General features: G+C 37.1%; 1 protein-coding gene across 2 annotated transcripts in view; it reads left to right on the forward strand.

Annotated features, from left to right (window-relative positions):
* KITLG (KIT ligand) overlaps window positions 1-15,467 on the forward strand; it is a 99,189-nt gene extending 83,722 nt beyond the window's left edge. For both annotated transcript variants that reach the window (XM_090273904.1, XM_090273903.1), the window contains 4 exons: window positions 2,945-3,054; window positions 3,989-4,056; window positions 5,095-5,171; window positions 12,140-15,467. In XM_090273904.1, the coding sequence (XP_090130030.1) occupies window positions 2,945-3,054; window positions 3,989-4,056; window positions 5,095-5,134 (218 nt within the window). In that variant the 3' untranslated portion in view covers window positions 5,135-5,171; window positions 12,140-15,467. The remainder of the gene's footprint in view (window positions 1-2,944; window positions 3,055-3,988; window positions 4,057-5,094; window positions 5,172-12,139) is intronic.
* The last annotated feature ends 376 nt before the right edge of the window (window positions 15,468-15,843 follow it).

The raw sequence follows: 15,843 nt of genomic DNA on the forward strand, positions 1-15,843 counted from the left end.
ATTAAGAAGCACCACTATGTAGCCTGTTTTCTAAGCACCAAGGCATCCCTGTTCACAGCATGATACTTATAAACAGACTCACTCTATAAAAAGAATTCAGCAAATTTGTAGCATATTTTTTTGTGTTCTGTATTTGTACAGATGTTGGGCATTAGTAGTCAAACCAAACAAGTCAGTTCCCATGAATTTTGGACAGCAGAAAGTTTCTCTTATACAGTACTGAGATACAATTAATATGTTAACAACTCAGGAATTTGAAATTACTCAAATCCTATCCAGATGAGCTTCCTCTCTCTACAAGGTTTCTTTGGGAAGTCTTTACATACAAGCAGAGCTTTGTTACTGGCTTGGGCTTTGGTCCCAAATACCATTCAGATGGGCCGTGAGGTGCCCAATTCAAATCTCATTGATCCTTGGGGGACAGCATTGTAGCAGGTGTTGGGAGTCAGGCCCTTGAGGTGCAAGCAAGCCTTTTCTGATAACATTTTTCTCTCCCTATAAGAGAGATGGCAGTGTCATTATTAAGCCACTTAAATTAACAGAGGAAATAATTGAGGAAACCTTGACCTTGATAGGAGGTGAAGCTCAGATCCCATGGTCCTTGGTTCCCCTCCCAGCCTTTCCCTCCCTCTGTCCTGCAGGAGGCTAGTCAGTTTCCAGGACTTTGCCTGGGGCTACAGTCCTAGGGGTGGAACTTCCAAAGTGGATAGAAAGTCACAGTGCTCTGAGAGTGAGGTGAGCTTTCCTTAGGTTTCTCCCCCAGGCTTTGTGGGATACTTCCCTTCAGGGATTGTCCTACCTGAGAAGAATTTTGAGTGGGGAATCCCAGAATACCTCACTCTCTGGCAAGGTCCTTCTGCTTTTCTGCTGTGGTCTCGGGCTCGAATGGTGCAGTTTAAGATTTGGCCTTGGGTAAAGCAGGAACGGGGTGTTTGGCCGCCTTGATTCCTGGGCCTCCAGCTGCCCCACCGTAGCTCATGGAGTTCCCCGCGGCACTGTGCTAGCTCATTAGGTTTCCGCTGGTGCTGAGGGACAGAATATCAATAGCTGCCTTTGTTCTCTCTGTTGACAAGGAGGCTATATGGTCAAATCTATCAAAATTACACACCAGCAATCCCAGTATCAACTGTGGGCCACAGCAGGTTGGCTATTAAAAACTCAAACATGTTACTGGAGGACTACAAAGATGAACAGTTTATTTATAGATAGTAAAATTAAAATTCATATAATGGTAGGAATTGCTTATAATTCTGAATCCGTTTTCTTAACAGAAAACACTTTTATAAATGGTGGTTAAATCCCAGACTAATGTACATAACACTTAAAGTAACTTTATTGTTGTAATAATAGTAATGCTTTGGTTATACCAAATCCCATTTTATAATGCAGGCTTATTTTGGTGAGAGAATTCATGCTGAGCTCCAATTTAAGATGCCTAAACTATGTTTATCATGGGGCTTGTAGGATGTAGGGTGGGCCAGGAAAACTGTTAATCACGTCTTAAGGAACTGATTCATTGTTATGTGAATGGAAGACCCCACTTCCCTGCCTAGTCCCGCTGTCCCTTACACCCCATACCCACCGCTCACTACCCCTCAACACTGACACATGCATGTGAGCACACACTCATATACCCTATTATTAGAGCCTCTTTGGAAACATAGGAATCATAAAATTAGTGAATTTTCTTCCTTCACTTTACAAATGGTGGGAAAATAGGCAATACCTGTTCTCACTAAAGTAGGTAAGATTTGTTTCTTGACTCCCGTTTTAAATCTACGAGTTTATTTTTTCCTGGTAAATGTTGATACACGTAGTGATTCAGTTTTTTTATATTATGTTACTAAATTTAGGAACTTTATATGATAAATAGGTGACTGTACGCTGACCGTAATTTGAATAGCATGGTAAAATATCACAGCCCAAAGCAGTCACTTTATCTTGGATTACTTTACATTTTGATTATATAATTATTGAAAATGTATAATTTCTAAACTTATTGCATCTTCAAAAAAAAAAAAAACTGAGATTTTAATTTCCAGAATGGCATGTGTCAATGTTTCCAAACAACGAAGTTGTTCCCTGTCAGGAAACAGAAAAATCTGTCAAAATGTTAAGCTTTGTGTTGGCAGGTAGTAGAGACCCTTGTGGGAGATGTGTTTTGTTAATCAGGAATCATCCTGCTTCTCATGGCAGCAGGGACAAAAGAGGTATTCCCAGCTAATATATGTCCTCTCTCTCAACTAAGTTACTTATTTAGAGTAAGCAATGGAGACACACTGGTGCTTTCAGGCATTTTTTAATGTTCAGTAGTCTCAGACTTTCCAAAATAAGAAGTCTGAGAAATCAAACCTTTAGTCTATAGCACAGCACCAGTTACTGCCTGGCATCCAGCAAATGCATGTTGAAGATGTGATGAGGAAACACCGTGATTCTAAGTGTGAGGTGCCTAAAAGTAGTCTAACCACAATGGACATAGAATGACAATATTTGCAGTGGGCCAGACATAGCTTGATGCATGCAGACCTTGATCTCGGTCACAAAATATCTTCTTTAAAATTGCTTGGCTAGATGTCAAGAATGAGAGAGGGAAAGATATTAGAAGATAAAGCCATAGAAGATGGATTTGCTTGACAGTATAAATTATTTTTCCCTCCAGAAATACATCAAGTCTGTATTCCCTGCACATCAACATTAACCAAGTCAAATCTCCTTTGGTCTGTGGGCTTTTTTTCTTTTTTCAATTTACTTACCTTTTGGAGACTGCATTGATTTATATTGTCATTCCAAAGTAATATTCAGCAGAAAAATCAGTGATTTAAATATTTTAAACAGAGATAGGTCAAGAGCACGTTGCGGAAACAGTTGGGAATGACCATAGCAATAAGAGCAAAGCCTCTAGCATGGATATGCTGTGCTCACCACTGTGCTATTGAAATTACAGGGAAGGCCTCAAATTCCATTGGAGACTCCAACCTGCAATGGGCAGCCATGGCGTTGCCAGCATTTCTTTCTCTTGTAATTGGCTTTGGTTTTGGAGCCTTATACTGGAAGGTAAGTGTTGCTTTTTGATCAAAAACTTTCTGAACTTGAGATATTTATTTGTTCTTACTGTATTTACATAAACGATTAACAAACAAATGCCCTTTGCTGAGAAGGATCTCACCAAGAAAATGATAAAATAGGTGAGGTCCAACTTTAACTGAGTCTTAGCAAAATTTAAATCTTAAGAAAGGTTTCTCCCCATTCCTTAGAATGGATTTTTTAAAAATATTTTTTATTTATTTATTTACTTTTAGAAAGAAGGGAAAGGAGAAAGAAAGAGCGGGAGAGAAACATCAGTGTGTGGTTACCTCTCATTTGCCCCCAACTGGGGACCTGGCCTACAACCCAGGCATGTGCCCTGACTGGGAATCAGACAAGCGACCTTTTGGTTGCAGGCTAGTGCTCAATCCACTGAGCCACACCAGCCAGGGCCACATTCCTTATTAGGCTTTGAAGACAACTCCTTTGGCTGAGAATGCACACATTAGAAATGGCAACTGGTTTTGATAACTAACTAAATATAAAATGGAATAAAATATGCTGAAAATCTTATGACATGCTGAAGCCAAACAGAAATGTCATTTGTATTATCTGCTCTTTTGGATTTCTGCTCTATGTTCTCTTCTTATTGAAACTTGTCTAAAATTTTAAAATGTGCTATATCATCATGACTCAGCTTTTTGAAATGTCTTTTTAATTTGATGACTAGTTAAAGCTTTCAGTTTCTTTATTACATTTTTTTTGCCTCCAACATTCTAAAACTGTTGAGTCAATAATGCCATGCATTTTTTATTTCTTATTGGAAAAATATTTTATATGCTGTCTGCTGAAGAAAACTTGTTGGAATTACTGATGTAAAATATAAAAGTGGAGACCACTTACTTTTTCAGTATTATATTATCTATTGATATTTTTACAATATATATCAATGTTCTTTTTCCAGAAGAAACAACCAAATCTTACAAGGACAGTTGAAAATATAGAGATCACTGAAGAGGATAATGAGATAAGGTATTTTGTTTTACTAAATGTGTGCACAAGTAAGCTTGACATTGTCATTTCACACACCACGCACCTTGTCGTAACATCTGTAAGAAGTCAGGTCCCAAACAGTAACTTCTAAGTCTTTGTCCGTACTTCTAAGCTCTCACTCTCCCTGCGAGCCTACATCTCCAGTTACCTGTAGAACAGCTTCACAAACTTACTTAGGGTATCAGAAGTGGTCCTCTCTACTTCATTTCTGTGAGCAGAATCTTGCTCAGAAAGACTGAAATCATGGGGCTCGGTAGGCATGTTTACTTATCCTTCCTTTCCACACTGTTACCTGCACTTACTGATCTCATCTCAAGTCTCTTTTTAGCTCAGCTCTTTCTTTGGCAATAGTGATTATCTTCATCCATATCTTTATTTAAAGAGTTGCTGCCACATCGTTCTTTTTCTTAGCCCCTCTAAACTCTACCTATGTCTCATTCTTCCTTGAACTTTAATTCAGAACATCACTTCCGAGTCAGATACTGTATGTGATTTTTCTCTTGCATACGTAATATATTTGACTTCACTCTAGTTTTAGAGCCCTTACCTTTGCCCCACATATTCAGTATTTTATCCAAAGTCAAATATAAGTATAAAAATTGTTTTAAGATACCTTTCCATTTACCGTGGCTGACCATGATCACTTTTTTACCTTACACCATATTGCCCCAGTACTGATGCTTTGATTTTATGTTCAGTTATAGTTTTCACTTGTCATGTTAGATCATGTCTATGTATATGCATAATCAAGTGCATATAAGCATTTTTAGCATGGACATATGCATATGCGTAGAGAATTTTAAAAACTACTCAGGGAGAGTAGGTTGAGGCAGATAAAGTTTTCCCTCATCCTTATAGTATTACTTATGAAGGTAAGCTTCCTAACAACTTTGCAACCTTTTGTTACTGTATTTACGGAAAGAAAGGGAAAAAACCTGCTTTTACAATGCTCAGATCATGGTGTACTTCAGAATCTCTGTCCAAATGCAATTAAGCATTTTTCTTGCTGTTTTTCAGTATGTTGCAAGAAAAAGAAAGTGAGTTTCAAGAAGTGTAATTGTGGCTCTTATCAACGCTGTTACTTTCGTACATTGGTAAGTGTTTTAGAATTCAAGCTGAAAGATTTAACAAGAACTAGAAGCATCTTACAGGCCAAAAGTAAGAAACAAAATGTATTGTCTTTTATTAGGCTGATGTTGGTATGTTAACTGAAAAGCTGTTACATAATTGACTGTGCATTCCAAATCCATTGTTATATTCTGAAGTTTTGAAAGACAAAAAGCAGTGTTAATCCTGATGAGTGGATTCATCTTGTATGGAAGATATATATAAAAATTAACAATTAATTATTTACTTTTCTGTTTTTGGGGCCAGAAAATAAGTTTTACAGGGAATAAAGTAAATTAGGACTAAAATAAAATATTATTAATAGAAGAAGAATAAATAAAATCAATTTCAATTAGGTATAACTACTATAACATGATTTTTTTAGAAAGTATTTCACTTGTTAGATGCTGAAATGAGCAAAAACAAAAACCATGTCCCTGCCATTTTAAGGAAAAAGGAGAAAAGGTCAAAATATCTTACAATCAGGAGAGGGAAATTGTCAAGGTAAAGTGCCACCTGACTCATGAGTGGTAAACATTGTGCCTCATCTTACTGCAGAGCCCAGACACACTGAATATAAACCAGTGACAGATACCTGCTGTGATTGTGTGGGCCTGTGACTGTGAGGGCTTGTGGGGGAGAGGAGATGGAGAAAACAAGTCCAGGAGGCACTGATGTTCGCATGTCCTCTCCCAGCCCCCAAACTCCAGACACGGTTGGGGCAGCACCCTGAGTGGTGCTAACCTGGTCCCACATTGATTCATGCTCTTGTCACTCCCACTTCTGCTAACTGGCTTTTAATTTTGTTACGCCCAAGGGATCCTGCGTGCACTTATTACCGCAGGGTATGAGTGTTCTCTCCTAACCTTTAGCTCTTCCCCATGCTCTCTTATGGTCAGAGGATCATCACTTACTCTCCTGGATTGTATAGGTACAGTCAGGGGTGAGCTTGGTCTTTCCCTTATAGGTCAGTCACCATCTTTCCAACTTGCACTTCTGTCTTGGTCTCCAGCATTTATCTCTAGATTGAAACTTCACCAGGAAAAACTGGGCCACAGAGCCTTTTGCCCCCTCCAGGACTGCTCACTTTCAGAGTTATAGGACATAATTTTCAACAACCCAAAATAAAATGATACAATAAAAATCATGTCACATATTTCTCTAGCACTTTAACCCTGCTGCTGCACAGACTTCATTTTTGTCTTTAATGCCCTTGATCACTGTGTCCAAAGCATGAATCCTAGCTTCTCTCTAGACTCATTTTTCCTGTCAAATAAGGTAAGTGATTATACCCTTAGCTCAACTTTTTTCACTTTCTGGAGTCATACTCCCTAAGATGAAATCATTGTTTTTCTTAGAAACCTATTTCTCTGCCCCACAACCCCAACACAAGCCTCACTGTATTTTCCTATCTGCCATTTCAGTTCCCTGAGTCAGGCATCCACAAATCATATATTAAATGGTTAAGTCTTAAAGGCTCAAGTAATGTCCTCTATTGTTTGGTTTGGGATTGCATTGCTGGGATCCTGTTTTGGCACACAGGTCTTTAATCATGTGGTTTTTAATTGTAGCATTTATCTTGTGACATTTAGAGAGTGGATTATGATGGGAAAACCCAGGGCACTTGTTTAAGAGAGAAAAGAAAAAAAAGATGGCATTTTAAAGCAACTATATTCCTGCAACTTATGTGTATGTCTACTAGTCAGGGAACATTCAAGGACAGGAACTGAGTCTGTCTCGTTCTTGCTATATGTCTTCACTTGTAGTCTGTGCATTGTAGGCTCTTCACAAATATTTGCTGAACAAATAACTGAGTGAATGAATAAACCCTAAATGAAAGTTTACCAATAAAAGAGTTAGCTCTGCTGCACAATGTTATATTGTGTACATAACAGTGTGTTGAGGGTAGATCTACATGTTCTTTCCTCAATAGAATAAAAAAATTAATCTTTTAAAAAGTGAAATAGAATTCATCTTTATCTTGTCTGCATGAGTGTTTTTAATTTGGTCGACAGAATAGTAAAGATTGCACAGCAAGAGGGCAATATACTCATATGGGAAATGACTAATTTATTTTTTCTAAAATATAAAATATTATCCATGTATAAAACAAATCAAAGTAGACAGATTAAAAAAGAAGCCCTGAATTTTTTTTTTCAGAAATAAACTTATCACATATCGATTAGTCCCATTTAAAATGAGGAAATGGTATTCTCCTTCATGGCGTACCTAACCCATCATCTCTACAAAGCTCTCGCAGCACTCAGCTCAGATACCACAGTCTCCAAAAAGCTAACTACCCTCGTGTAACTAATCTTTCTTTATGGCCTTCTATGTTTCATACTACATTTCATATGACATACAATACTAATATATTTGGAGGACACTTTGTGTCCTCTTCTAAATGATAAGCTCTTAGAAGGCAGGTTTGTTTCTGAACTTCATATTGGAATCCCACCAAACTACATAGCTTGTACTTTGTGCTGGTAAGTGATGAATAAGCATTTGTTCAGTAAATGCATGGAGAGCTGAATGAGTATTTCAGAGTATTACAAGATGTGAGAATAAAATTTATGGAAATAAAAACAAAAATAGACTTGTGTAAGCAAAAATAAATAAGTCAAATGCTGAAGATAGGATAAAGGAAGAAAACAGAGGCAGCTCATTATCAGGAATTTGCAGGCTCCAAAGTCAAAATGTGTATCATTTGTAATCATTTATTGAGTACCCATTATATAGAGTAAAGGGTTTTGCTTGGCCCTATACCAGTACAAGTTTAAAACTTCCAAGGAACTTTGAGTATAATTTGGGAAAAAAAGACATGGTGGAAGGAAAGGTAGAAGAAATCTGCTGAAAACTAAGAATAACAGTAGTAAAAAGTACCAAGATAGAAATGAAATGGGAAGTTGTAATTATATATTTTTAAAGTAAGACATAATCTGGATTATTTTCATTTTCTTGATTAACAAAAAAAAGGGGAAAAACTAGGGTGAATGACTCATTTATGGCAGTGATTCTCTGAGATGGAAGTTTCACTAATTAGAAAAAATTAAATCAGGAGAAATATTGGAGCACTCGAATATAAAACAATGGAATAGTTAGTTCTCCAAAGGAAATAACCTTTAAATGGAAAATGAAGAGGATATTTTGATATTTTAAATATAAGAAAAGAACATGGAAAAAATATAAGAATGAACTAGAAACAAAAGAAGTTGTCTCTAAGAGAAAATACACTAAAGCTGTATTTATTTGATATCAAAAATGAAAAATCTATAAGAAAAGTTAAATATCCGCGTGGTCAATTAGCTGATTCCAAGTATCCATACGTAGCATCCCACAAGAATTTTTAATTTATTGGGGTGTGTATGGCATGGTTTAAGAGAAAGAAAGAAAATAAAATATATTACAGGAAAATTTTGCTCTTCATTCTTCCCGCAAACTCTAGTAGGTGCATTGTTGGATGCAAAGCTTAATATAACTTAATTGTATCCTCAAATTGTGTATAACCTACAAAAGGAAATAGGACATATGCATAACAACCTACTTTTGAAAAGGAAACTAGAAGCTTACAAAATTTAAGAAGTAACTAAAGGAGCTTATAAGGAAAATGAAATAAGAAATTCAAGACAAGACCACTGCACGTGGTTGTACAGCATGTGCCTGCAACAGAGCTTTAGGTACTGGTCTGGGTGGCATCCCTTAGAATTGTACCATGCACCCCCACATGCAGTTGCTCTATTGAAGGGGGAGAGAAATTGCTAGCAACAGGAGAAAGGCTTCATTGTGTAGGTAATGGAGGTGGCATTGGCACTGAGCTAGATGTTAAATGATTGGTAAAATTTTCTTAGCACTAGGGAAGGGGTAATCTAGATATTACAAATGGTATAAACTAAGTCCGAGAAGCCAGAAGTACAGCCTGTGTTCCAGAGTCAGTTTGTTCAGTTGGTTGCCAGTGGAGGTCACATATAGGAATAAAGGTGCTGAGAAGAGAATGTGGGGATCCGTTTGAAAAATTCCAAGTGTAGGACTTACACTGTATTAAGTAACATAAGGAACTGCAGGAGGGTTCAGAAAAGATGTGGGTGATAAAACCAAAGCAGAGTTTTAGGTAGGTAATCAAATGTTAGTGAGGCCATGTTAAGGGGAGTGGTGAACTGGAGTCAGGGAGTCCACTTAGGAGGCCGATCTTCTAAATAGATGTGAGAGAATGATGACGTGAACTAGGGTCAGGGTCAGGGCCACAGAAACAGGAACACACAGACCATTTTGGAGACATTGCAGTAAAAGAATCAACAAATCAGATACTGATGGGATGTGAGGCTCGACATTGCAGGGAGTATTTACAGGTGATTTGGAGCCTTTGGGACAAACCAGATGGTGGTACTGCTCGAAGAAAACGGAAGGAGCTGTTAGTAAATATTGACCAGTGGCCAAATATATTTGACTGGAATTCAGAGAACAGTCGGAGCTGCAAATAATAGATTTGGGATTTAGGAGTCATCTACAAAGAATTTTAATTGAGACTTTGGTCGAAGAGCTGCATAGTCACCCAGAAGGCCCAGCTTGGTTGCCAGTAAATAGCATGAGTTTGTGGGCACTCAGCAGTGTGTTTTGACTTATCCCAGCGTGGTAAGAGTAGAGGATAGTTCTTATTTTAATGAGGCTGGTAGAGAAATTTCCTAAAAGACACACAACCTGGGATTTCCTGTAGATCTAAGACAGAACATAATAGATCCTAGAATTGGAATATAGACAAGCATGAGTCAAGTGTGGTCATTTAGTGCACAGAGTATGGAAATGATTAGTTACCAAATGACAAGAATGTGACTATTATTTCCTAAGAATTTCTGGAGCTTTGGGGTTTTTGTTTTTGAGCTCTCCTTCTATAGACACATTCTGGTGCAGGGGATTAGAGGAGATTAGACTTGGGTTCAAGCCTTGGCTCTGCAAATTTAACTAGCTATAGGTTCCTGAATGAGTCAGTTATCTTTTAAACCCTGGTTGTTCAAATATAATAGGGGGATAATAATACTTACCCTGCTTACTTCATGTGGTTGTTGCAAAGAAAAATTGTAGTTCAGCTTTCAAGTTTATTTTCTTTACTAAATAATTCAGGTGGAAAAAAACAGAATGAGATTTCTGATCTTGCTTTTCTACATTTAACTTTAAAATCTTAAGTTAGTCATTGCTTTTCTGTGATTCCCCCTGCTTTTCTAACTATGCTTTATTTTTAAAATATCCACTATGTATTTTGGATTTCTGAAGTTTTCTCTTAATGCCTCTTTTTTCCTTCAGTATTTAATTATGCTTTTCTAAATATAGGTTTTCTAGTTCCTAGCTTTCTCTGTCTGGTAAATTGTCATGTAATACAGTTTTTAGTATACTGCATTTAGAAAAACTAGAAAAAAATACTGCATTTCTTATTACTCATACTATGGGACTTTATACATAACCTGTGCAATGATTTCATATATTTTAATACCAGTGATCTGTGATTCTGGGATTGATAAATAAGGGCAAAGACATAGGGAAAGTAGTGAGCAGAGAAGAAAAGAAATGCAAAAAAATGCACATTTATTTAGAGGTTGTGTGAAGATGAACCTGGAAAAGACGGCATTTGTGCTGCCTGTCACTACCAGAACTAATAAGTGGAGACAAGCATTGAATCTTTCTGGGTGCCAGCAATCTGAGGAGATGTGGGTTATGTACCCCCCAAAACATCTTAATATCTCATATCAAGCCGACCTTTTTATGAGAAGGAAAGGGTAGATAAGGGGTTTGGAATTCAGAGAAAATGTTTTAAACAGATAAAAGCTACAGTCCAACTACTTTCCTAGCACCCCTTCATCTGCTGACCAGCTATTTTTTATCTGTATCCCGGTTGGCAGACATTCCCTCCCTGGAGCACAGTGGCTCAGATACCATCTTGATCACTTACAGTCCCCTGGGCCACAAAGGTTGAATTGCTTGCAGGCTTTCTGGAGTCAGGGTAGGTCAGTCATGCATTTCAGCTTCTGGAACAACAGCTTTTTATGTGCATTAATCACAAAGCCTATTAACTATAACTAAAGCAATAGTTCCCTATCAAAGATACTGTCTATAATTTTTTTTAAAAATAGATAAGGAAGCACAAATATTCCACTTGAAAGTTGCAAAATCTGAAAGCTGAGTCCAGAGCCCTGTGGCTTAACACTAGCACACAGAAACTAAAATAAAGTATGGCTTTTGTGTTTCAACAAGTACAATAAACTGTGCTGAGGTCAAATGAACATCCCAGAGGCTTTGTCAGGATGTGGTGCCAGGATTTCTGTCTTTCTGTTTTCTGTCTGATAGAGTTGAATGACATCTTGCTACTTCTGCTACTGGGAGAAGCCATTGTTAGAACCTAGCCATGCAGTCCAGATAATGGTCCTGCTCAGTGACCAGGAGGCTAGTACTTACTTGCTAGTGGCCTCTGACCAGCTTCTCCACCTGTCCCAGATGTCTTTCATGCTACTCCATTTCTTTCCACTTCACTTCTCTCTAAACACAGCCTTTGTCCTTCAAACGCTTTCCCCTTACCACCTGTCTGCTACCTTTTCATAGCCTTGTGAGAGAAATTCAAGGATAAATAGGTTGATACCCCTCTTACTCCAGGTAATCTGTGGTATGTATGGGGGATGAAAGCCACAAGGTATTCATTCATCTGTTCTTATGTGAAAGAAATAGTTACTGAGTATTGTTTTGTGCCAGGCACTGGAGTACTTTAGCAAGTAAAAAAGATAGACAAAGCTTTTTGTCCTCATGGAGCTTCCATTCAATAGGAGCAGACAGGCAATAAACAATAAGATCATTTCAGATAACGCATACATGGTAAGTCTGGTACCAATTCTGTAATTGTATGCATTCTGTTGAGAATGACAAGAAGGCTGAAAGCAGATACACCCTAACCTCTCTTTTTGTCTTTTCTCACTAGGCGGGTAACAGTTCATGTTTGCTTCATAAATGAAGCAGCTTTAAAGAAATTCATATTCTGTCTAGAGTGACAGACCGCAACTTTACCTGTTCTTGCTACCCATGACTCTATATGGATGATTCAAAAATTGGAACCAAGTGTTTTACTGTGAAACTGGCACTGAATTAATCATCTATAAGGAAGAACGTGCGTGGGACAGGACTCTGTTTAAGGACCTGGGGGACTTGTAGTCTCATTTAGAATCTGCCACTGATGTTGGGAGAGAAAGCACGTGTCCCAGACTGCGCGCCCATTTTGCATGCCTCCAGAAGTGTCTAATTACTGAGAAGCCACATAGCTTTATTTTCAGTTACAATCTGCAGTTTGTAGGTATCTTAGTCCCCTCAAGTAGAGTTCAGCCTGGATAGTCAGGGTAGTAATTTTTCTCAAAGACATCTAGAGGAATTTTAAAGAGAAACACTTGATAGCATCAACCACTGTACATATGAAAATCAGTGGAAGAAAAAGTGATTGGAATAGGTATCATGTCGGCCTCGTAGCTGCTGATTAATGATATGGGGCTGATCTTGGTCTCTTGCTGATATAAACCATGTTCACCCATATCCCACTAGACAGGTGGACATGGTTGGCTGGATCTATCCATGCAGGGGAGAGAGTACTGAGTTAGAACAGTGATGCCTTTGCAGAGGGAGACTCCCCAAAAGAGTCATCGCATGAAGAAGCTATGAACACTGAACAGCAGGACAGTCACCAAGGAGGACATTTGTCACCCCTGGTGAAGTTGGCCTTTTCCCTTGACTATTGTAAAGTGTATAAATCATGCTTGCAAAATATATTACAAAATGTTTATATTCTAAAACTATTACAGAGTTATGCAAAGGGACTTAAGGGAAATTGCTGAATGTATGAAGGTCCCTTTTCAATTTCTACCATGGGAGAGAGTAAAAATAAATTATGACATTTAGTACCTAAAGTTAGAAAACCATACCCACACACTGATATGGGTGTTGAAACTAGGTTACTTGGCTTTTACAAGAATGTAAGGAATCAGCAAACTCTACTTATTTATAGTGTAATCACCATTATTTGTTTAAAGGATCCATTTATTTAAAATCAGGCACTCTATATCCATTAAGGTTTATGAATTAAAAATAAAAAGAGAGCTTTATGTAGTTATGCATGTCAGTTTGCTATTTAAAATGTATGACAGTGTTTGTCATATTAAGAGTGAATTTGGCAGGAATTCCCAGGACGGACATTGCGCTTTTAAACTAGAAATTGTAAGATGTGAATTTCCCTTGCCATTTTCTATTTTTACAGTCAAAGGAATATCTGACTAAAGTCAAAGAATTAATTCCTATGGCTTATTTTGATGAAGGTTCTTTTACAATATCACGAACATACGCGTAAAGGAAGCCAAAGCTTTCCATTATAACTTAATCCTTATAATATTATTGCCATATACTACCACCATCAGATGACCATTTTCAATGTAGTGATACAAAAGGGCATAAAAAACTTAACTGCTAGCTTTTCTCTTCTAAAATGTAAGAATTTCTAGCATAGTTGGATTTTAGCTTATGTTCAAAGCTAATCCAAATACAACTTCAATACGTGGCCTTTGCTCTTTTTTGTACCAAAGAGCCCAAATTATTTCTACAATCCTTTCCTTCTCTAAAGTGCTGTGGTTCGTCAAACACTAGTCATTTTTCTAAGATACACCTTAGTGCTTTAGGAAGCTGCATTAACTTATTTAGGCTCTCAGATAGCTCATGGTATAATCAATTAGTAATAGAACTAGAGATCAGTTTAATTGCTGAAAGGACTTGTCTCAGGCATGTGACATTGATTGTTTTGAGGAAAATAGACATAGATTAATGTGAGTTATGTGAATAGATCACAACTAGGTTGAGAAGATTATGTACTAGTTTGACTTGTTTCACCAGTGGTTTTGATTTTCTTAGGCGTGTGACAATGCTGTTTAATGAACTTGAGAGTACAGTAACTGTACTTTTGTTCTCAACTAGTATCTGGTTTTAACACTCAAAGAGAGGGTCCTAATCAATAGAGTTAAATAAACAAATTCAGCAAATTATGAAATCTGGAATGGTAGGCGAGGGGAGATATATTCTGCCTAACTAAATGCTGGTTCGTTGAGAATTACATGGATTACCAATTTTTAAAACATCAAAGTTCCATAAAATGCATGAACAATAGAAAAATGCTGAACATTATTTTGGAGGCTAGCTGCTTGGGCATTAACTGTCATATTTGCTTTATGATTATATATACATATATCTTTGCTTTGTCATATCCAATGTGTTCTGAATATTCTTTTTTCAAATAGTCAGTGTTTCAAATTGCCTTTTAAACTGATCTCAGAAGTCTGCAGATTCTAAATTATACCAAAAGCTTTGCACCTCATTGGTAGAACCCAAGCTGATAGAGAAACTAACTCTGTGATAAATTGTTCTTGCCCAGTGATAGCCAAGTGTTTCTGGATTTTGTATTATAATCTAATGTACTTCCCACACTGCCACTTTTTAATGACTCAGAGACAAATTGGTTGTTGTAAAATACAATAATATAAAGTAACATATTCTCTTCAAAAAGGATTAAGTATGTGAAAAACGGAAATGTATGAAAAATATGTGTCCATAATGAATTGTTTATTTTTAGTAAGAAATACATTTCACTGAGCATTAAAATACTTTGGAGACACTATGGCATATCTCGGAACTCTAATTCAATTGAAGTTAATTAACAACAACAACAAAAACCTATTCAGAATTTGTGAACATCACTTATTGTTTTTCTACAGCTTGGATTTGGTTCAAAATGTAATTCCAAAATAGAGCTTTTAGCCCTTCCATATCTACGCTTCTTTAACTCAAAGTTATTTTTCCAAAAGGCATGTTTGGCATAGAGGAGTAAATGTTGGGAAAAATTGTAAGAAGTCTCCACTTTGCTTTTAACTAATACTGATAAATCACCTCCCCTCATTGGGTCTCAGTTTTGTATTTATCTATACGACATACTCAAAGGTCACGTGTTAGGTGGGAAACCCATTGATATATGACTGACAATGAAGATAAAATAGAGCTGAAACTACCCCATGTAAAATATCCAACTCTGATCTCAGTGAAGAAGCAATTTGAACATAAAAAGTCGTTGCTGCAGTGGCTGTGTAGCTCAGTTGGTTAGAGCATCATCCCAGTGCCCCAAGGTTTTGGTTTTGATCCCCAGTCAGGGGTACATACAAGAATCAATCAATGAATGCATAAATAAGTGAAACAACAAGTTGATCTTTCTCTCTCTCTGACTCTCTCTCTCTCTCTCCCCGCCCCCTTTCCTCCCTCCCTTCCTTCTTCTGTCTCTAAAATAAAAGAAAAAAGTCAAAGTCGATGCTGTTCTTGTTTGTAATGTAAATAGGGTCCATTAGTAAAAGTGAAATTCACCCTCACATGGGGTGAATTGGATATCAATTTACATAAGAGATGTCTTTTTCCTTTACTTAAATAAATGTTTTGGATCACCACTGAAGAATGAAAAGCACTACTACTATGTTTTAGTCATTTCAATCAGGAAGAGATGTAAAATGTGTGTAACATTTGGATATTTGGATATGTGCCAAATGTAAGCAGTTAAATCTCATTTTCTTAAAAGCTAAGAGTAGAAAATGTAAGATGCTTATCAAGTTTTTT

Source organism: Furipterus horrens, unplaced genomic scaffold (assembly GCF_987537825.1).
Source record: "Furipterus horrens unplaced genomic scaffold, mFurHor1.1.pri manual_scaffold_4, whole genome shotgun sequence".
Classification (NCBI taxonomy): domain Eukaryota; kingdom Metazoa; phylum Chordata; class Mammalia; order Chiroptera; family Furipteridae; genus Furipterus; species Furipterus horrens.